Source organism: Lynx canadensis, chromosome D2 (assembly GCF_007474595.2).
Source record: "Lynx canadensis isolate LIC74 chromosome D2, mLynCan4.pri.v2, whole genome shotgun sequence".
In the NCBI taxonomy this organism is placed as follows: Eukaryota; Metazoa; Chordata; class Mammalia; order Carnivora; family Felidae; genus Lynx; species Lynx canadensis.
The window spans coordinates 22,702,198-22,724,039 of NC_044313.2; the positions used below are offsets into that span (position 1 = coordinate 22,702,198).

General features: G+C 42.8%; 1 protein-coding gene across 4 annotated transcripts in view; it reads left to right on the forward strand.

Annotated features, from left to right (window-relative positions):
• Positions 1–21,842, forward strand: part of SORCS1 (sortilin related VPS10 domain containing receptor 1) — a 511,562-nt gene that overhangs the window by 187,149 nt on the left and 302,571 nt on the right. For all 4 annotated transcript variants that reach the window (XM_030335173.2, XM_030335178.1, XM_030335175.1 and 1 more), the window contains exon 2: positions 303–370. In XM_030335173.2, coding sequence (XP_030191033.1) covers positions 303–370 — 68 coding nt within the window. The remainder of the gene's footprint in view (positions 1–302; positions 371–21,842) is intronic.

The following is a 21,842-nucleotide window of genomic DNA, read 5'->3' on the forward strand; positions in this document are numbered from 1 at the left end:
GTGCACATTTGACAGCTTGCTAGTCTTCCCTGAAAGCCTTAAGCCCACCGGGTAAGGATTGCCTGGATGGGCAGGCAACGCTTCCTGCAGGATACAGAGAGAAGTTGGGGAGGGGATCAGGTCTAGCGGTTAAAGGAGGCACTGGCAAAACCCTTCCCAGTCCAGCATAAGCAATGTTGTAACAATTCATTCAATTATGTTAAGCACCTATTAACGGAATCCTGAGTTCTCCCTTGGGCCTTTCACAGCTAGTAGATTGTAATTGTTGGAGACTAACCGTGATCTCTTCTTTTTGCCTTCAGGTGATTCTCATTTTGACAAAGCGGTATGACTATAACCTGGGGAGCATCACTGAGAGCTCGCTTTGGAGGTACGTAGATAAAGTGAGCTAACGGTTACTGTTGTTCCTTGATCATCACACCAAGACTGCTCTCCCTCACCCCCTTTTCCTGGTGGGAGGATTTTTGGTTATGTGTTCTCGTTGCCTCCCCTTTTTGCTGTTTGCCTTAGTCATGGTTGGGATTTATCTCCAGGCAGGCCAGATCCTTCCTTCTTTCTAAGTTTGTATTGGTCACAGGTCTTTTGCAAAACTGTTCATCAGGTTGTCCTGACGCATTTGGGTTCCCCTCAGTTCTCGCTGATCTTTGAGCTCATTGGAGCAGCAGTGAGGGAATGCAGGTGTCTTTGAAGAGGAGATCAACCTCACCTCTGGTTTTGCAGTGCCCGGGGAACCTTCCAGTGTAGGTTCTGCACTGCTTCCCTTCCTGGCCCTCAGCTTACCAGCGCACAGGTGTGCACACACACTCGCATACATGCCTTCATCTCTGGGATTCACAGTGTGTTGCCTCACACTGTAGAAGGTGGTAAATTCTTTTCCAGGGGAATGCCATGCCATAGATCCTTCAGGCTAGCACAAACTCACTGAACACCAGCACGAATGTGCAGTTGGGGTGAAACTAGGGACAGAAACGTCCTCAGAAATCCAGGCAGCTATTCTCCCCTTTTGGTTCTTGGGGACTATATGTTCTGTTTGTTTCTAAAAATCTGCTTTATTGATCTAATCCCGATGGGGTCTTTGCCAGCCTATGTCACGTGTCCCACACCCAAACCAACAGGAGAGCACTGGCTCTGATTGGTTAGCCTGGATCTTGTGACAGTCCCCGGGCCTAGAAGAGGATGGAGATGACTTCAGGGGTGATATTCAGTGATCATGGGGTTGACGTCCAGCCCAGAGTCTGATTGGTCAGTGCCTGGTTGTAACGATGGCTTAAACATGGCGTATATCACTTCTGATCAGCCATCCCTGAATACATACACTTGTGTGCACAGATAAAGGGGGAAGGGGTATACTAATAACAGAGACACTGGGAGTAGTCTCGGGGCAGACACAAGCTAGCGAGTGTCCTCCATGTAAGACCAGTGGGAATTTCATCACCTGTCAGTTAACATGACCAGAAGAGACTAGCTGCTGGTCCTCAGTCTCAGGGCTAAAGTCTAGGGAGAGAGATTCCAATCTGCCCTTCATGCCAGGGGTCCATGCCTGCTATAGTGACAATGACAGGGGTGGTGGGGAGGAGGTTACTTTACATAGTAACAGTTTTGGTCGCAGGTCCTGCCCCTGTGAAATCTAAGGGAATCTACCACACAAAAAGGATGTTCATTGAATTTTGTTTTAACCTGATGGCTATTTTCCATAGACTTCATACTATGTATAAGAAGCCCAAAATAAATTGTTGTGTGCTTTAGGAAAACCCCAGCGGACCAAAGAAAAGGATAGAATCCTGTTCTTGTGTTTGTTGTGAGGTGTTTGTTTGTTTGTTTGTTTGTTTGTTTATTTTTAAATATATGAAATTTATTGTCAAATTGGTTTCCATACAACACCCAGTGCTCATCCCAAAAGATGCCCTCTTCAATGCCCATCACCTTCCCTCCCCCCCCCCCCCCCCCCCCATCAACCCTCAGTTTGTTCTCAGTTTTAAGAGTCTCTTATGCTTGGCTGTGAGGTGTTTAGATTATTGAACTCCTCCTCCAACTGGAAGGTCAGTAATGCAGAGTTTCTGTCCCAAGGAAATTATGTCACTAAATTAAAGTGTGGGGAATGTGGAAGGAGCTTGAAAAAGTACAGTTCTTTAATGCATTAAGAACCTGACACTTGCTCTGTTGTTTGAATTCGGTACCCCTTCGTCAGGCTGTGACTGAGTAGGGTTCTGCTTCCCTGATAGATTTCTCTAATGCATGTACATACATGAAAGTAAAAGCCAACTTTTATTCCTCAGTGCATCTGCTGTATAAAGTGTTGTCAGCATATTAGAAAATTAAAAGATATGCAATTCTGTCTCAGTGGGACGGAGGCTATCAGCAGCCCTAGTCTCAACCTGAGTGGTGGGAAGGGCATGCCCAGGGCCAGGAGGAACAGCTTGCCCTAGACTACAGAAACTCAGGTTCGCCCCACCCCATTTCCCTCTCACTGGGCCACTGTGACCAGCCGAGGGAGAATAGTTCTCTCTCACCTTAGAGGAGAGGGTTAGTAAAATAAAAATGACGACCAGTGGGGCGCCTGGGTGGCTTGGTCGGTTGAGCGTCCGACTTCGGCTCAGGTCATGATCTCGCGGTCGGTGAGTTCGAGCCCCGCGTCGGGCTCTGAGCTGTCAGCACAGAGCCTGAGCCTGTTTCGGATTCTGTGTCTCCCTCTCTCTCTGCCCCTCCCCTGTTCATGCTCTGTCTCTCTCTGTCTCAAAAATGAATAAACGTTAAAAAAAAAAAAATTAAAAAAAAAAAAAATGACGACCAGTAATACCAGGTCTTTCTTCTGAAGGAGCAACCTCCAATGGCCTTAAGCTTAGGAAAGTGTGGCAGGGGCGATCTGCTGACCCTTCAATCTTACCTTCAATCAAACCCCTCAATTTCAGCGGAGGATATATACATATATACACACACACAAATACACATACATATATACACAGGCATGTATACACAAGTAATATACCCACATATATTTAATTTTATGATATACCCCACCATAATCATTTGCCATGTATGTCCTATGTTATACTTGTCATTTGTGGCAAATAACTATTATGGGTGCTCTATACCATTAGAACTATCATTTTATACTTTGATAAAATAACCCATGCCTTAATGAAAATATAATTTAGAAAAGAGCAAGGATAAAGAAAAAAGATATTTAGAATACTTCATATATGCTTTGGTAGGGTGTGCATTTTTGGGTGCCGCGTGATGCCCATGTTTGGTCTTTAGGGAATCTCTTTGGGGGTGTTAATATAGAAGAAGAGATAGGTCTGGGTCAGCCTTGCTTGAAGGAAACTAGTGCTAAGTGTGGACTCGTTTTTTCCTACGTCAGCTCTTACTTGCTTTTCAAAAAACCTGCCAAAAATTGTGGGGGGCAGTTGCTGGGGACACACCAGGGTTTAGGTATTCTCATTACATCCACGGTCCAGAGCACTGGATTTATCCCATAGATGATGCTCGGTAAGTAACGCGTTTTTGAACAGACCAGCGAAATCTATGATTTTATATATTTCTTATTCACTTGTTCAACAAAGATGTACTGAGTAACTTCTTTAGGTCTTAGATTGTTCTGGCCCAGGGAGAGGAATGTGGTTGATACATGGATCGGCAGCACGTGAGCTCTGTCTGACTGTCCTTCGGATGTTCATTGTCTAGAGGGGGCAAATTTCTGTGCATCATTCACATGAGAGATAAATGTACTTGGTGTATAACCAGGGTAATGAATCAGGTTCTTAGGCAGCCCCCTAGAACTGCCAGAACCCAGAAGAAGATAAACCTAGTGTAAATACACAACTGTCATACACAAGATAAGTGTTCCGTCTTTACTTTGCTCATGTGTATATTTTCTTGTCTTAACTGGACTTTAAATCCTTAAACTCAGCACCTTTATGATTTAATGATCATCCTTTTTAATGATCAACCTTTATGGTTTAATGATAACGGCAATGATGCTGGTGATAATGGTGATAATGACGACAGTAGCAAAAACTAACTTTTATTGAGTGGTCACTATGCATCAGGCACGATATCAAGTGCTACACATGCATTATTGCATCCCCTCAATTCATTTTTATGATGTATTCAAGGTCATCCAATTAGTAAACAATAGTGCAAACACTTACGGGGGTAGTCATGAAGTTCAATCATTTCACTGCTTACCTGTCTTCTGGAGTCCCATCTGCCTCCTGGTGGCTCATTCTGTACCTAAGCAAATGAACAAACAACATTTTAATCATAAATACATGAAATGAGTATCATTTTCAAAGCACTGTGACATTCTGAGCAGCTTGTTACCTATTCCAGAAAAATCCTGGGCAACCGGGAAATGGCTTCTTGTCCAACAAACAGATCCAATGCGCTTTTCAGGTGAGCCCTTGTTCTATACAACTTTTTCCCTCTGATCAGTGAGAAGGGCTCAAGTTGCAAATGCCTTGGGGTGTCAGGACAGGAAAGAGGCCAAGAGGCAGCTGTCCTGGTAGTGATGTCCTAGGGCTTTACACTTTGCTGTATCAACAAGCCCTGGATGATGGGGTGAGACGCTGCTCTACTAAATTAATGAGCGTTTGCTCCCAGATGGTCTTGGCGTTGATTACACCTTAATCTTGGAGCAAGTTGTTGATTTTGTTTTGTTTTGTGTTGCCATTCACTCAGGGAACCAAACTGAGAGGAAAGGGGGATGATCTGACACAGAACAATTAACTACACCTTAGAATCTTCTCTGCTTTACAGTGGATTAGCTTTGAGGTTTGGTGGAACTGGGGGTTTTACCATATTGGAGCAAGATAAGCTTAAAGGTCGAGATAAATAAAATGTCACAATCTAGATACAGTCTCTCTGGGAATAAATACATTCATCTTTCTTCCCTCTTGTGCCAGGGTAATCAGCACTTTGCTGAGAGAGGCTTAGCTGGTGAGAAAGCCCTAGGCAATTCTGGAAGCAGCTGAAAGGATACTCTTCAAGGGACACGCAGCCTGCAGTGCCTCTGTCCTAGAGGTCGGCTGACATGGCTGACTTCTCTTCAAGTCCAGTATCCCAGTTCAGATTCAGGTGAAACACAAGCCAGCATCCGAGCACATCTTCAAATGATGTACTTTTCAAGGAGCACTACTTGCTTTGGGGGGACAGGTGCGGGGGTTAAGGTAGGGACAATGGTTAGGCTTTCTGCTTGATTCCAGTCCGGGAGCCAGCCCCATCTCCTCATCACAGGAGTATCTTTGTTTCTTCTTTGGGTGTTCACACTGCAGTTATCAAGAGAGGCTTCCCAGTGGAGTCTGTGGAGAGAATGGCCATGGAGTGCCTTGGGGCAGCGTCTGTGTGGGGCTGGCTGCAGAGAGGGGTCTCTGGAGAGCGCCTGGGGTCCAGGCTGACAGCAGCTGACCTGAGGTCTGTGACTCTGCCAGCCCTGTGGTTGAGGCACATTAGCTAAGCGTGTCTGGCCTTCCCACTCATCATCCAGAGGAAGAGCAGGGGGCAGCTTGGCACAGGTTCTCAGTCCCTGCTTTGTAGGATGGTTTGCTACAAAATCCTGTCAACCACAAAAAAAAGGATATAAAATAGGAATACCCACCCAAAAAAAAAGAAAAAGAATTAAAAAAAAAAAAGGAAAAAAAAAAAACAATGAAAAGAATCAAGCTCGAGTGTGGTGATTTCCCCTCAGGAGGGCTCTTTATGTCACGCAGCTCTGCTATTGTCCCTCAGCCCCGTGCAGGGCGAACGTTTAGTGCCTTTCCAGGGGCCCCACGGGGAGAGCCACACTCCCCAGCAGGACCAGGAGCTGCTTTAGGTTCTGGATTCTTTTAAGCTTTCTAAATTTCACTCCCTTTCCCATATTTGTGTCATGTGGAGTTGCTGCGGCTCCTGGAGGTATAAGCTTATTGCATTAAACCTTACTGTAATATATGCTTATTATAATAAGCCAAACAATGCAGACACTAATAAAAATTTTAATAGTCTCTTACTCCTCACACACGTCCAGCTTTCTTGAGGTAGGTGATGCTGAGAGCTTTTGGTGATTCTGTCCATACCATTAGGACCCAACTCAAAAAAAAATTTTATATATATATGTATATATAATATAGATATATACACACACACACACATATATATTATATTAATATATGTATATAAGTTAATATATATATAGGTATATATTGTAAATATATATGTATATATATGTATTATGTATATATATGTGTATATATATATAAAATTTTTTCTCAGCATCACTTTTTCATTTGTTTAAGAAAATAAGAGTAAGTATCCACAGGACTCTGATACCTGTTTGTTTTACTTAATAATGAGTCATGGGTGTCTGTCTAAATGAATACATTACAAAAGAAAAGTCAGCTTTGTAAGCATCAAATAGTGTGGAGGTGGTATGCTGGATTAGCAACGATGTCCTAATCAGCTTATGCACTGTTTCACGTGCACCAGAAAATGTTCTCATGCTGTCTACCTGCCTACCAACACCGCAAAATAGACATTCCTTGTGTCCCCAGTTTACACATGAGAGAAGGGAGGCTTGGAGAGTTAAGTAATGCTCAGCATCATGCAGCCAGGAACCGATCGTGGCTAGCCTGTGCCTCCTGTTAGCTTTTGAAAAAAAAATTTTTATGTTTTATTTCTTTATTTTTTTTTAATTTTTTTTTTCAACGTTTTTATTTTGGGACAGAGAGAGACAGAGCATGAACGGGGGAGGGGCAGAGAGAGAGGGAGACACAGAATCGGAAACAGGCTCCAGGCTCTGAGCCATCAGCCCAGAGCCTGACACGGGGCTCGAACTCCCGGACCGCGAGATCGTGACCTGGCTGAAGTCGGACGCTTAACCGACTGCGCCACCCAGGCGCCCCGTTTTATTTCTTTATTTTTAAGAGCAAGAGAGACAGAGCATGAGCCAGGGAGGGACAGAAAGAGCGGGAGACACAGAATCTGAAGCAGGCTCCAGGCTCTGAGCTTTAAGCACAGAGCCCAACATGGGGCTCAAACTCACAGCCTGTGAGATCATGACCTGAGCTGAAGTCAGACGCCTAACCGACTGAACCACCTAGACGCCCCACCTCCTGTTATGTTTTTAATGGATCTATAGCTCATTTCCATGGTGTTTGCGATTACATATCATGCTTCCACAAACACGTGACTTTCTGAAAAGATGGGAATAATTCACATACCAAACAGCAGCAATAAGTTACATACTTCCTGATGATTTCACCAGTGCCGGCTATTTTCAATTTAAAAGTTGAACTTAAATTTTTAGTTTTAATTTAATTCCATTTAAAATTTTGCTGGTCTTTTTAGTAGAAATGGTGTCTTAATCTCTGCGTGGTTTAATGGGTATTTCTCTGACCACTAGTGATGCTGAACACTTTTTCATATATTTATTGCTCTGTGGACCTGTAGACCTCCTGTTCCCACCTGCCTCCCCCTGAAGCAAAAGTAAATTGTTGCTTACTCAGTAACCCCATAGTGTGTTACCTATCTTTGTCTTAGGATGGTTATTAGATATATATTCATTTGGTCTAGTTTAGCACATACCAAATAGCCCCCTATTCTGTGCCAGGCACTGTGCGAGGCAGACACTGGCAAGGAAGGAACATGTAAGTAATTGTTTCTTCCCTGCAAAAACTGAAAATCTAGTGAAGGGCAGACACTCAGCAGGTGATTTCTGAAGCGTGGCAAATACAATGCAAAAGTTATGCATGAATTAGTGTCTGTGTTCTCCTATTTCCATTCTGACCTCTTTCTGAACTCAAAGGCTATGGTTAGGTCTTAGTTATTTTTGTTTGTTTGACACTCACGGAACTTGGCACACAATAAATATCATTAATTTTTTTTTTTTTTTTTTTTTTTTTTTTTTTTTTTTTGCTTAGAAGCAGTATATTGGGGCTCCTGGGTGGCTCAGTCGGTTAAGCGTCTGACTTCGGCTCAGGTCACAATCTCACGGTTCGTGGGTTCAAGCCCTGCATCAGGCTCTGTGCTGACAGCTGAAAGCCTGGAGCCTGTTTCAGATTCTGTGTCTCCCTCTCTCCCTGCCCCTCCCCCACTCGTGCTCTGTCTCCCTCAGTCTCAAAAATAAATAAACATTAAAAAAAAATTTTAAAAAGAAACAGTATATTAAGAAATGGTTCAGGGTTTCCGAAAGCCAGGTCTATGTCTTATACTTGCTTATATCCTAAACTTTTACCCTAATGCCCTCCATGTAGGGGATGCCATTTCGAATAATGTGTTGCATGATCTGGTGAAACCCCAGGACATGCATTCTAAAGAGTAAGCACACAGCCAGCGCCCAGAGTGAAAAGCCCAGATTCAATTGTGGGAACCCAGTTTGTCCATAGAGCACCATGAATGCTTGTCAGCACCCTCAGCTCTGACAAAACCTTCCTGCATCCCCACATGGAGGCTGTTTCTACAAGGATCTGGCTGCATTCTGCCTGCAGACTCTGCGGACCTTCCTGACCTCTCTGTGAGAGTCAGCCTCTGGTTGTACCTCTGCGCTCATCATTTGCCTCGTTTGCCTCAACGGTTGACTCTCTGTGGAGTTTCCTATTTCTTTCTTCAGCAAGCAGTAGATGAGATACATGCAAAAGCATTCATTGCCCTGATATTCTAGAAACGTTATCAATATGAGCCCAGGAAATAAGAAAACTTTACTAGAGAAAGTGGAGGAACTAACATCCAATGTTAAAACTAGTTAGAGATTCAGGAAGTACTTACAATGTTAATTACCACTTTACTACACTGTCTTTGAGTAAAGAACTGTGTACTAGACCCCAAGAAGTTCACAAGGTACAGGATTTAATTATCATGTGTAGCTATATACAGTCTCATTATTCAGTCAACATGACTAACTTCTCATTTTTCAGGTCTCAGCCTGAACACCACCTTATTTTTGAAAAGGCATTTACATCCTTCTTATTTTAAAGAGGACCCTTGTATTTGTCCATCACATCTCTTTGCTTATTTTATTCACTGTACATGTCCTGATCTGTGATGATTTTATTCATTACTTGTCATTGGCTCATGCCCACTACTAGAATGAATATAAGCTCCCTGAGGGCAGAGACCTTGTCTGGTTTGCTTTCTGTTTTTTCTCACATGCTCGGGAAAGTGCCTGGCACATTGACATTCAAGTGAGGTTTGTCAAATTAACTGAATGTATAAATAAGTACACACCTAGAATGATGCTAAATGGTGTGAATCCAGATATGAATAAGATCTGATTGTTGCCCTGAAGCAATTCACAGTCTGGTGGGAGAGACAGATAAATAAATGAGAGATTAATGTGTCAAGTACCATAATAGAAGCACCACAACATGCTCTGGGTCGGGGAAGGGAAAGCTTCATGGATGAGACGATACCTGATCTGACTCTTGACGAATGAGTAGGAATCAAGCCAGTAAAAGAGGCTATTTATTTATTGTGTACTGTATTCTAGGCACCTGTACATGCTGTTGACATGGCGTCTTAAGGAGACTACACAAGATCACAACATGGTCTTGTGTGTGGATGGAGTATTTGGAAATGATTTTGGAAAAATTGAAATGGGCCAGTCCATATCCAGCTGTGCTAGATATTCTGACATTTATCCCAGGGGAAGTAACGCATCATTGAAAGTTTGGAGCAAGGGAAAGACTTGATGAAATGTAAATTTTAGGGGGAAAAACTGACCTCTGTATCATGTTGAGGATTCAGTTGGAAAAGAGCGAGACTGTTGACCATGAGAACAGTAGTCAGTAAAGTAAGAGAGGAAAACGAGCTGACTTGTTTTTGTTTTTTGTTTTTTGTTTTGTTTTGTTTTGTTTTGTTTTTTGGTGGGGAAGCATGAGGAAATGGAGTACGGGATATGGTTGGCAGGGGGTGATGATTCCAGTGGATCTTATACAGTGAAAACCAACAGGACCAACAGGAGGAGTGAGAAGGTGTGAAGAAGAGGCATTTCTACAATGACTTTCCTGCTAGTGTCTTGCATAGTGCAGTGGATGGTGAGGCTGTTACTGCATATACATTTGCTCCACTGCTGTCTACTGAGCACCTGCAACTGTGTGTGAATGAGAAAAGGATATGGAGACAACTCCTCCAAGAAAGCAGCTGTGAAGGGAAGTGAAGGAAGGGAGCTGATTTTTCCATAAAGGCGGTCATAGGCTAAAGGAATGCCTTCCTTTCCTTAAGAGAGGGTGATGCTGACCGTGTTTTATAGGGGAATAAATAAGATGTTGAAAATGCAGGAAAACCTCAGAGTGAATGAAACTGGTAGGAGATCGAGTGGCAGAGAGGGTATGTGTTAGGAGCTCATATGGGGACTGTTCAGTCATGTAGATCAGAATGGGCTGAGGGGTGAGCACAGCGGGAGCATTTCTTTTACCACACAGGGAAGCCGGAGTGGGGCACACATAGATCAGCTTTCCTGGGAGACCAGGAGTTGAGAGAGTTCCTGACATTTGGCTTTACGGTGAATGGAAATGGGCTGGAGATGGGGTTCAATAATTTGGAAGAGCTGCTGCAGAGGCAGGAAGCGGGACTTCTCAGGGGCCTGCAGGTGCAGTGCTGGGCATATCAGATCCCAGCTGAGGCTACAGACTACACTCAGTGTGGCTGTGCTTTCACTACCGTGAGCCTTGTGTAATACTCAAGAAAAGGCTGCTTATGTAGTTCCTGAGAGTTGTTGAAGAAGGACAACAGGACGTGAGAGCTGAGGGGAGGTTGCAGCAGTACATGAGGGGGTCCGTGCCAAATCGAGAAGAAAGGAAGTTTGGGATTAGGGGAAGACAAGTGGTGAAACAGCAGAACCCCCAATCCAAGCATGTTGATAAGCTTAAAGAACACTGGAGAAATAGTACCCAGAGGCGTGTGACTTTTTATAATATTAAACTTAGAACATATCTCGCCCCCAGCGGATGTTGTGAAAAGGAACTGGCTGGAGCAGGTGGAGTTTATCAGAAAAGCCTTTTCTTAAAGTTGCTGTTAAGAAATCCACTCAGCTCTGTGGGAGAACGAGCTTCTATTTTTCTGCATGTGTATGAAACAACTGGATATACTTGTGAGGTCCCCCACATTCCTAGGTATTTGTGAGTGACAACTTACCTCCACATCTTTGGGGAACACTAAGCAGCATCCTCAAACTGGTTATAGTAGCTTTCCTCCAGGCAGGTCTTACATTCAAGACCTAAGACTTGTCTATTAGCCACATCTGGTAGTCACTGCCTTACCTGTGTTTAAGAGAGAGAGAGAGGGAGAAATAAAGAGAAACAGAGACAGAGACCAGCCCACATGTCATACTGAAGCGATGTTGAGTTATTTCTGGTCACTTTTTTTTTTTTATTCCCAAAGTGTCCCCTGGAGCCCATGCCAATGATTTGTTCCTTTTTTCTTTAGAAGTCTAGTTCTGGGATTTAATTTTCTGGATTCTCAATTCTGCCTTTGGCTTCTCCTGTCTCCCTCCTCTCAAATAACCATATTCCTTGAACTTGGTCATTCCAGTTATTAGAACTCTCAATAAAGGAAGATCATGGGGCGCCTGGGTGGCTCAGTTAAGTGCCAACTTCGGCTCAGGTCATGATCTCATGGCTCGTGAGTTCAAGCCCAGCGTCAGGGACTGTACTGACAGCTTAGAGGCTGGAGCCTGCTTTGGATTCTGTGTCTCCATGTCTGCCCTTCCCCCAGTTGTGCTCTGTCTCTCTCCCTCCCTCTCTCTCTCTCTCTCAAAAATAAACATTAAAAAAACTCTTAATAAATAAAGGAAGATCATTATATGTTCCCACCATGGTGAACTCCCTGAAGGTTTTGCCAAACGACGTTTCCTCTTGGAAGGCTGGTCCACAAACAGGTCAGCACTTGGGCTTGGATGTTGAACTGCCCACACATGAATCCAGGTTCTGTCCACTTGCTAACTCTGAGGTGCAGGGGAGGCATCTTAATCTCTGCTCCATTTCCTCATCTGGAAAAAAAAAAAGAGGCTGTAATAGTATTTATCTCATAGGACTATCAGAGGACTATGGTGACATTTAGGTTAAATGTGTATCATCTACTGACCACTCAGTAAAGGATGCAAAACAAAGAAACAGAAACATTGGATCTTATGCTTCTATGGTCATCTTTGTTTGAACTGTCTTTTCTCCTGTGTTCGATTTATCTAATAAATAAAAACAATAGCTATTTATACTGGCTATTTATGATGTGCCACGGACTTCTCTTAAGAGTGCTTTATACATATAAATTAAATTCTTCCAATAACCCTATGAGTTGGTACTATTATTATACCCATTTTATAGATAAGGAAACTTGTCCATAGGGTCACAGGGGTATTAAGCAGTAGAGAAGAGAGATCCGGATCCAGGCTTTCTGGTCCAGGGCCCAGACTTTGAACCTCATGGGGAATCTTGTGTGATTCCTTCCCTGATCACCCCCTTCATACAGAGAATAAATTACTACTCCTGTGCTAACTCTTACTGTTAGACACATTTTCCTTTTTGAATGCATTACTTTGAATTGTAAGTACTTTCTTTATATTTATTTCCCTTACTGGGAATATTTTGAAGGTCGCCTGCTGTCTTGCTCAATTTTGTATCCCTGATGCCAAGCACAATTCTTGGCTTGTTGTATGTATTCAGTAAAATGGAGCACTGGGGTAAATGTATTGGGGAAAGGAGATTTAAAAAAAATTATCTATGGACTTAACTAATTTATGTAAAGCTTGTCTCATACCATATATCATAGGTAATCAAAGGTTAACTTCCCTCTGTCATTGAATTCAATAGTCAGTTATTGCTGTCACTTATTGACATTGCACATAAAGGAGGTGACAAATATTAATTTGAGTTCAGCATGTAGATTGACACTTTTATGCTGCACGTCTGTGGCGATGCCTCTGTGAGTGTCAGAAGTGGGTATGATTATAAAAGGAAGATGAATTTATTCCCATCCGTGTGTCCTAGTTACTTGTCCTGTTAGCGTTAGAGAGTTGTATAAAATAAATATATGTTGGGCCCATGGGAGTTCCTGATCCTGAGTGCTGTGCTGTCACCAGAGAATTCACTTTAGGTAGAGGGACATGGGACATCATGATAGATGGGCCTCACTGGGAGCAGAGGCTAGGGGAGTTGTACATGTCAATGAAGCTGGTATCCAGGGGTGGGGGCTTGCCCTGTGTGTCCTAGGACAAGAGGAACAAAAGCAGCATTACTGGAGAACTTGAGAAAACCCTTTTTCTGATTTCAGGTGAGGTTTCCCGAAATGCTGTTCATCCATAAATCAAGCTGGGGCACTTTCCGTTCCGTTCTCTTCTTTCCAAAGGGAAATGGTGTGCCAAAGAGTTATTCCTCAGCACGGCTTTATTTCTTCCTCCTGCTGGGATGTATTAGCAAGGTCATCACCTTTGGTTTATTGGCTTCAAACAATCTGTGATTGCAGAGGATTATGACTTCTTAGCTTGCAGAAGCAGGAGATGCAATCAATTCATGAAAGGCACAGGACTTTTTTTTTTCTTTTGAAAAATGTATATTTATTTCTGCCAGCATTTCTGGGGACCAAGACTTAAAAGAGCTTTTTGAAAAGAATTTATCTTTGAGTGTCCTGCTTCATCGTCCCTTTCAAATACGAACATTGAGACAGACCAGTGTGAACTTAGCTTTAACTCTTTGAGTTTGAAAGAAATAAGGTGGCTTGACAGAAGTCTGTCTTCTCCATCCCCAACTCTACACTATATTAATCAGGAAATTTATGCTTGCTGCGTTATACCAGAAAGATACACTTGGAAATAATTGGGGGCTGGGATTAGCCAGGCCTGTTATAAGTTGATGTATAAATTCTTTTCTTTGGTGGGGCAAGGAGGTTTTTCATCTGAAAACCCTTACTTGATTGGTAATGATTCTGAAATTTGTTTTCTCACTTATATTGTCGTTTGGCAACTTCCTAGATCACCCTTTCTCGGTTTATTATTCCCTTCTCCCAGTTGGCGATCTATCACATCTGACCCCAAAGAAGTGTGAGAATTTAAACCACCCTCTCCCTTCTCCATTGCTTGGGCCATTTCCTCTTGTTGGGTGGCAGAAAGCCATCCCAACAACCTGTCTCTTCAAAACTTAAATGGATGTTATAACATGGTTACTATATTTTTACCGGGCGACAGTTGATCCCAGTCTGTAGTGGCCTTAGCAATCAGAGTTTTGCTGACATCTAGTGATTGTGGTTACTGCTGTACTCTTGATAGAGGTCTGGCCTCTAATTTCCCCTTCTTGGAAGCTCTGCAAAGAAGCTGATGCTCTGATGCTGAGATGACATAGGAATCTGTGGACTCTGCCTATATCTACTACTTTAAAATAATTGGGTCAGTTTTAGAGTGTCTGCAAAACTGGAAGACTCTTGCTCAAAAAGGCCCTTCTTACTTATCATTGGCTTGTTTAAAACCAACATGATACGATTGTTCCCCCGGTCACCAGGAAACATTTGGGACTGGGGAGGGGGTGCTACTGGAGTTGGCTACTGTCCAGGCTTTGGCCAGCATGGAACAGCTAAGGGTCTTGCCTCCTTGATGGTTCTAATGATTTCAGTTTCACTAGCCAGCATGGCAGCCTGGGGTACATCAATTTGCCCTTTGCTCTTGGGTACTGATTCATCTGTGTTCCTCATCTGTTCCAGATACAGCTCTGCAGGACATATTCGAACTGAAACTTAGAGTGATTTCTCTTATTCCAGAGACCCATTGTAGTTGGGCGAAGGTCAAGGTACAGGTACCAATCTAGTTAATAATGGAAAACGTCAAGCTAGTGGATGTGGGGTGTGAAAAGCCCCTGAAATAGGCTTCAGAACCTAGAGCAGATTTAAATTGTGCATTTTTGGTTCCTCTTCCCTGTAGTTCCAGGGCCAGCTTTCTTTGTAGATTTGGCACTTTATGTCACCCAAGAGTCCCTGTACCCACCGGAAATAATGCTACCCTTCCTTTCTTACGGATTCTTTGTCCTTGTGGAGAAGGTAGAGTTGAAATGTCTAATTACCCTCTTGAGCCCTCATTTCCCTCATCTGATACATGGGGCTGATAACCTGCAGCATTTCAGATTTAAAGGAACACAAATATGCTAATTTAAGATTAGACTGAGTTTTTATTGTATTTAACCAAAGGCAAAAATCGATCAAAAACAGGGTGGTCACAAAGAACTGTTAGTGATTTTGTCCGTGAAGGATAGTTTGCTGCCATGTCTGAGAATCTGGTATTTTGAATTTTGATGATGCTTTTAGAGTTGAGGCTTACATTATATTCAAGAACAATCGTTGTAGTTGATACTTCCTTGTAAGTTTTCATTTTCCTCCGGGGCTAATGCCAAGCCTGTCATCATCTGATCTGTGGAGGAAATCAGGGTTCACTAAATCCCTGAACAAGAGCTCAGCTTCCGGCTTCCCAGTGTCCATGAAAACCTAGTTCCCTGTAAGCACATCTCGTGTAGGTTTGCTGTGAGGAAAAATCATTTTTGCAGCTGCAGATGCACAGTAGGGCTCAGTAAGTGTAAGTTTCCTCTATCAATAGTATTTTCATACTCTGTTCTTTTCTTGGTGGCTGAAGACTTTGGTTTCAAGCTGCTGAAAATCGCACCAGGGCTGAGAAAGCCTCTCAGATGGGCTCACCCAATCTTGGCTCCTATTGTGGACTTGAGTGTCTTCTCACTGCATTTCATCTCAGTTTTGTGCTCTTTTCTGGGCATAAGATTCTGGGGTTGTGAGTTAGTACCAATCCTGTTGTTTTTTCCTCAGAGAATCACACAACTAGTGGCCATTAGCTACCACTCAGGACCCAATTGGACATAGGAGGGAAAGAGCTTGATGAAGTGCCCATGTCACAACGGATGCTTTGGAAGACCAAACTGAAAGAAACGAGGGGAATTGAGATTTTCAGCAATTAATCTGCATTTAAGAATAGTTAGCTTCCTGCATCATACTACACAGAACACTTTTGCAGATTTTTAGGAGGTAGAAGAGAGTAGCTCACATTCAAATGTGGCCCTAGATGGTGATAAAAGTGTGTATTCAAAATAACAGAGCTTAGGGGCTCCTGGGTGGCTCAGTCAGTGAAGCATCCCATTCTTGGTTTTGGCTCAGGTCATGATCTCACGGTTTCATGAGTTCAAGCCCTGTGTCAGGCTCTGCGCTGACAGGTGGAGCCTGCTTGAGATCTTCTGTCTTCCTCTCTCTCTCTGCCCCTCCCCCACTTGTGCTGTCTCTGTCTCTCTCAAAATAAATAAATAAATTTTGCAAAAAAAAAAAAAAAGGGGGAAAAAAAAGAACAAAGCTTAAAAAAACAAAACAAGAGCAAAACAAACCTAGAAAACAAAACCAAAAAAAGAACAGCGTTTCCAGGCTGCCAATTTTTCACTTTTTAACTCTTACCTTTCAGAGTAGTTTTCAGAAATGTTAGGAATTCTAAATGAAAATTGAATAAGTTTCATCGTAGACTTCCCTCAAACTTTGGCAAATACGTCAAAGTATTAAATCTGTTAAAGATTTACCACTACTTTACTCATTCCTATGAAAATAAATAGTATGTCTCGTGCATGTTTGAAAGTTGGTATGAACACATCGTGTGTTCTAATCTTAGCACTGCCACTAATTGTGTGATCCTAGCCAAATCATTTTATTCCATAGAGTCCCAGGCCCCTCATTTATAAGAAGAAAATATGTACTAGATGGACTCTGATTGTCACGATAGCTTTGATGTTCCATATGTCTAAGAATCGTTGCTCTGAATAGCTGTGTTGCTCAAAGCACGTGTCCTCATATATTTTGGAATGCTAATGAGAAGATATTAATACCCTTATTTTAGATTTTTTTCGCCTTACATGTCTCCATGATAGCTTGTTGCTAGCTTATTAGAGGTAGACAGAAGCAGGCAAACTCACTCTGGGTTTGCAGGTAGTAACCTGGTTTTATGGCCACTAAATTAGAAACCCCATACTCGAAATTAAAATGACATAGAACAGGGGTGCCTGTGTGGCTCAGTTGGTGGAGCGTCTGACTTCAGCTCCGGTCATGATCTCACGGTCCGTGAGTTCGAGCCCCACTTTGGGCTCTGTGCTGACAGCTCAGAGCCTGGAGCCTGCTTAACATTCTGTGTCTTCCTCTCTCTCTGCCCCTCCCCCATTCATGCTCTGTCTCTATTTAAAAAATGAATAAACGTTAAAAAAAACATTTAAAAAATGGCAGAGAACAAATAATTAGCTTGCCTATATCACCTTATGTCTTTGAACCTTGATTTCCATGTCAGGTTGGTGATGATGATAATTCCGTTAATCAGGTTACTATAAGGAGTAAATAAAAATTTTTAAGACTTGTCTGATACGTTTTTTTTTTTTTTCAACGTTTATTTTTATTTTTGGGACAGAGAGAGACAGAGCATGAACGGGGGAGGGGCAGAGAGAGAGGGAGACACAGAATCGGAAACAGGCTCCAGGCTCTGAGCCATCAGCCCAGAGCCTGACGCGGGGCTCGAACTCACGGACCGCGAGATCGTGACCTGGCTGAAGTCGGACGCTTAACCGACTGCGCCACCCAGGCGCCCCTGATACGTTTTAAGAGGTAGAAACAACGGAAACTCAGGTCTTCTGGTTGTAAAGGAAAAGAGGGAAAAGAGCTAGTATCATTTACTGAAAAGCCGCTGTGGGCCTCACTTTTGTAAATTTTGTAAATTTGTAAGATGAGGATTTTAAAAATGCTTTCCTTAGCTATGGTTGTTCTAACTATCTGGTAACCAGATATCATGATGATCCACATGTTCTTCAAGTTGTAAAGTGATCTGGAGGTAGTTATTCTTAGTTAGAAGTTGGAGCAGGGAAAACTTGACCTTTGTATTTGCTCCAACATGGCAGGGGACATCCCAGATGTACCTAGTGTCATTGCAATTCTCTAGACCCTGGACTCCTTGAGAATCAGTGTTTGGTTTGCAACTTTTGCCTTGTAGCACTGGAACAGAGAACAATGCCTACCTCATAGTGAATACTCAATAAGTATCTCTTTAATGAATCAGTGAATTCATAAATCACTGATTTCATTTTATTTTGTCTTATTGATCATACGCCTGGCAATATGCTAAGTATATTTCATAGTCAGTGGCTCTTTATGCTGGGCACATTAGAATCTCCTGGGCAGCTTTTAAAAATATGTGTGTGTACCCACCCCAAATCAATGGAATCTGAATCTCTGGGACTGAGCCCAGGAGATAGGTAGTTTAAAAGCTGCCCAAGGGATTTTAATGTGTGAGAGACACACAGAATCAATGAACCCTTGATCCACTATTTTCCCGGGCTTTACATGACCGGGCTGCTTGCTAATGTTGCCAATTACTTACTTCTGGGCATCCAAGTTTCAGTGAGCATGTTCTCCCATCTTGTCATTTGTCATGGCTAAAATATTCTACTTTAACAAGGATGCAAATTTATCATCCACATTAAGAGTGTAATCTTTTTTTGCATCTAGTCCTGAAATGCAGCCGTGCTCTCCATGTAAATCATAAACTTAGATCCTTTTGTAGTGTGAAAGAAAGCATGTAAATTAGGACGGAGAAAATTAATGTTGACGAAGATTCTGGATATGTTGTAAATTGCAGAGGCCTGGGTCTCAGACTGGTTTCAGAATTGCAACATTTGGTAATTGTTCCATAACATTATGAAATGAGGAGGCAGCCCTGGGAAGGTGGTTTGAATTGGACGCTAATTCCTATTGAAGTGTTTGCTTCGCAACGGTGTTGGTGCAAACCAGCTCACTACTGCCATTGCCGCCAAGGGGGGAGTGCTCACCTTGAAGGTACTTCCGATTCTTCGAATGGGAGAAGAGACAGGATCATTCTGGGTGTTTGTTGAGGATGTCCTTAGAGCAAAACTTTGTCTGAATTCTTCGAAACCATGTTGCTTTGTTTTTCTTGGACGTTGACATTTTCTTCTTCTTTACTTCTTGAGTCCCACTAATGTGTCCTTTTGTTTAAAAAGCTAACATACCTTGTGCTGTAGTCAGTAGGCACACACATGTGTTGAGGAGGAGGGGGAAAGATTGCTATCACTCCAAGGCAACAACACATACCTTTGCTTTGTCACTGAGTGACAATGTAAGATAACAACTCAGAATTCCAGTAATAACACAGGGTGACAGGAGTGCTGTGAGGTGCTTCAAGGAAGGGTGATTAGATGCCAGATGAATGGTATCAGGGGGCCTATCAGCAGCTACATGTGAAGTCATTTTTACTCAAGCCAGTGATTTCTACTCTGTTTTTAAAAACCTTAGGGTATCTCCAGGTATTTCAAAAAATGTCACACACTTCTCAAAAATAATAATATACTTGTAGCGTATATTAATATCATACCTAGTATGCTTTTAAGGGAACATGGGGGTGGACCAAAAATTCACATAATGTCACTGTTCCAGAAATGAGGGATCAGATGGGTAACTGATCTGCTTGACACATCATTTCCCCATGAGAACACCTCCCGACTGTAACTGTCAATGTCCCTAAACCCTGTCTTTTTTGAACCTCCTGGAACCATGCAAGCCTGTGACTATTCCTGCTGTTCTGGAAGAATCTGCATTTTTTTTCCCCAGACATTTGTGCTATCTCACTGGCATATGCAATCTAGATTTGTGGTGCATTTATCTCTTATCACCCTTTTGTTTCTCTCTTTCCTCTTACCTTTGATTCCAGAAATGTTTTTAAAATAATGGATGGCGGTTAATAAACAGCATGGCAGGCTGGAAAAAATGAACAGTGGTGTGCTCATTTTGATAGACTATGCTGTCTACAGATAATTTACCAGGGCAGAGTGCTGACATACACAGCCCCACAGAAAGGGCTTATCCCTGATCTTAAACCAAAATCATTCTTGAAAGTTTCCATTATTCATAAGGCATGATCCATGAAAACTGCAGGAGGCTGTCCCGTGATGATGCCTCTGAGCTGGTGGCTCTCCGGTTCAGGAGTTAGAAACAAGCAAACATCTGTATTTGTGCACTTGGGGCGATTGCCAACTTCCAGAGGAAGAACTTCACGCTGGAGTCCAGCATGGTGAAACAGAGTTTTCTGCCTTTCTGACCAAGTATTCCCCCTACCCACTTCCATGCCCCCCCAATGAGTTCTGAGACCCTGTTCTTGCAGCTGCTTTTAGCTTCATCGCATTAGATGCATTTTGTCACCTTTCTGTCTTGCCTCTACTGTAAACCCTTTGATGGTAGGACAATGTGGCTTTGTGTGTCCCTCGCCTACTAGAGTGCCTGCCACATCAAGTAGGCTCATTAAAATTAAATGACCAGCTGAGTGAATGAATAAAGATCCAAAAGAATATTTCTGGAGTGGGGCGCCTGGGTGGCGCAGTCGGTTAAGCGTCCGACTTCAGCCAGGTCACGATCTCGCGGTCCGGGAGTTCGAGCCCCGTGTCAGGCTCTGGGCTGATGGCTCGGAGCCTGGAGCCTGTTTCCGATTCTGTGTCTCCCTCTCTCTCTGACCCTCCCCCGTTCATGCTCTGTCTCTCTCTGTCCCAAAATAAATAAAAAGCGTTGAAAAAAAATTTTAAAAAAAAAAAGAATATTTCTGGAGTGTTCTGGGTAGTATCTGAGTGAACCCTCTTCCCAAATATTATTGAACCTTCAGAGTCCGCCAGGAGACAAAGAGCAGGACAAGAATCTCCAGGTCTTCTCAGAATTAGGAAAGAAACCATACAGTGTTTATCTTCCCAGGATTCTACCCCACAGCATATGGCTTTTCCAGAATCACACACGTATATTTTGGGGGGATCCAAAGGCCACAGTATCTGCATTTTAATATATCACATAGCCAGCTTCACCACAGTTCAACTCCGGGAAGTTCTGATCTCAAAGCTCCACTGAAATCTGATAAGATTATCCTGTTTTTGAAAGGCAGACTCCCTCTTGTCTGCCTTTGGCTACTAAAGCTGTGAGCAGATATGAGTTGGCGAGGTCATGGGAAGCATTAGGACACTAGGTCTCCTAAACTTTTGATAGAAATTTCACTTAGAAACCTTACCTAACAGTGTGATCAAAAAACAAAACAAAACAGGGGCACCTGAATGGCTCAGTCGGTTTCTGCTCAGTTTCTGCTCAGGCCATGATCTCACAGTTCGTGAGTTCAAGCCCCACATCAGTCTCTGTGCTGACAGCACAGAGCCTGCTTGGGATTCTCTCTCTCTCCCTCCCTCCCTCTGCTGCTCTCTTTCTCCTCTCTCTCTCTAAGATAAATAATAAACTTAAAACAAAATGAGAGTCCTTACTCCTCTGAGAACCAGTGTGTCTTTCCAGATTCTAAGAAAAAACAAAACACAAAACAAGACACACTTGATCTAAGTACTGATACCATCAGTAGAGCTCTCCTGTCTATGGCCTTGGAGCTGGCCATTCTCTTTCATGCAAAGACGGTAATTTTTAATGAGATGCACAAGTGTGCACATACATGCATAAACCTACACAGGCCAGCTTCTGCATATTCCCAGAGGCAAAATGAGGCAAGGCTAGCAGAGGTTCTGTAAATAATTTGTATTCAAACATACAGCAGCCCTGACACTTATTTTGCAGGATAAGCTGATAACTGTTTACTCTAAGCATAATGACTCTGTTAAGAGTGACCTTTCGTGATGATTTTCTAACCAATTGGTCTTAACCCTTTAATTAATTCATTTGTTTAAGCAGAGGGAACCCTTCGACCTCTTTTCGCTTAGCCATCATTCATTTGACACCATACTCAAAATTATTGGTTTGGGAGTTTTAATGACCGTACACCATTTATTTTCATCCTTCTGGCTGGAATATCAGCAACGGAGGGTTCTGATTATTCTGGTGTG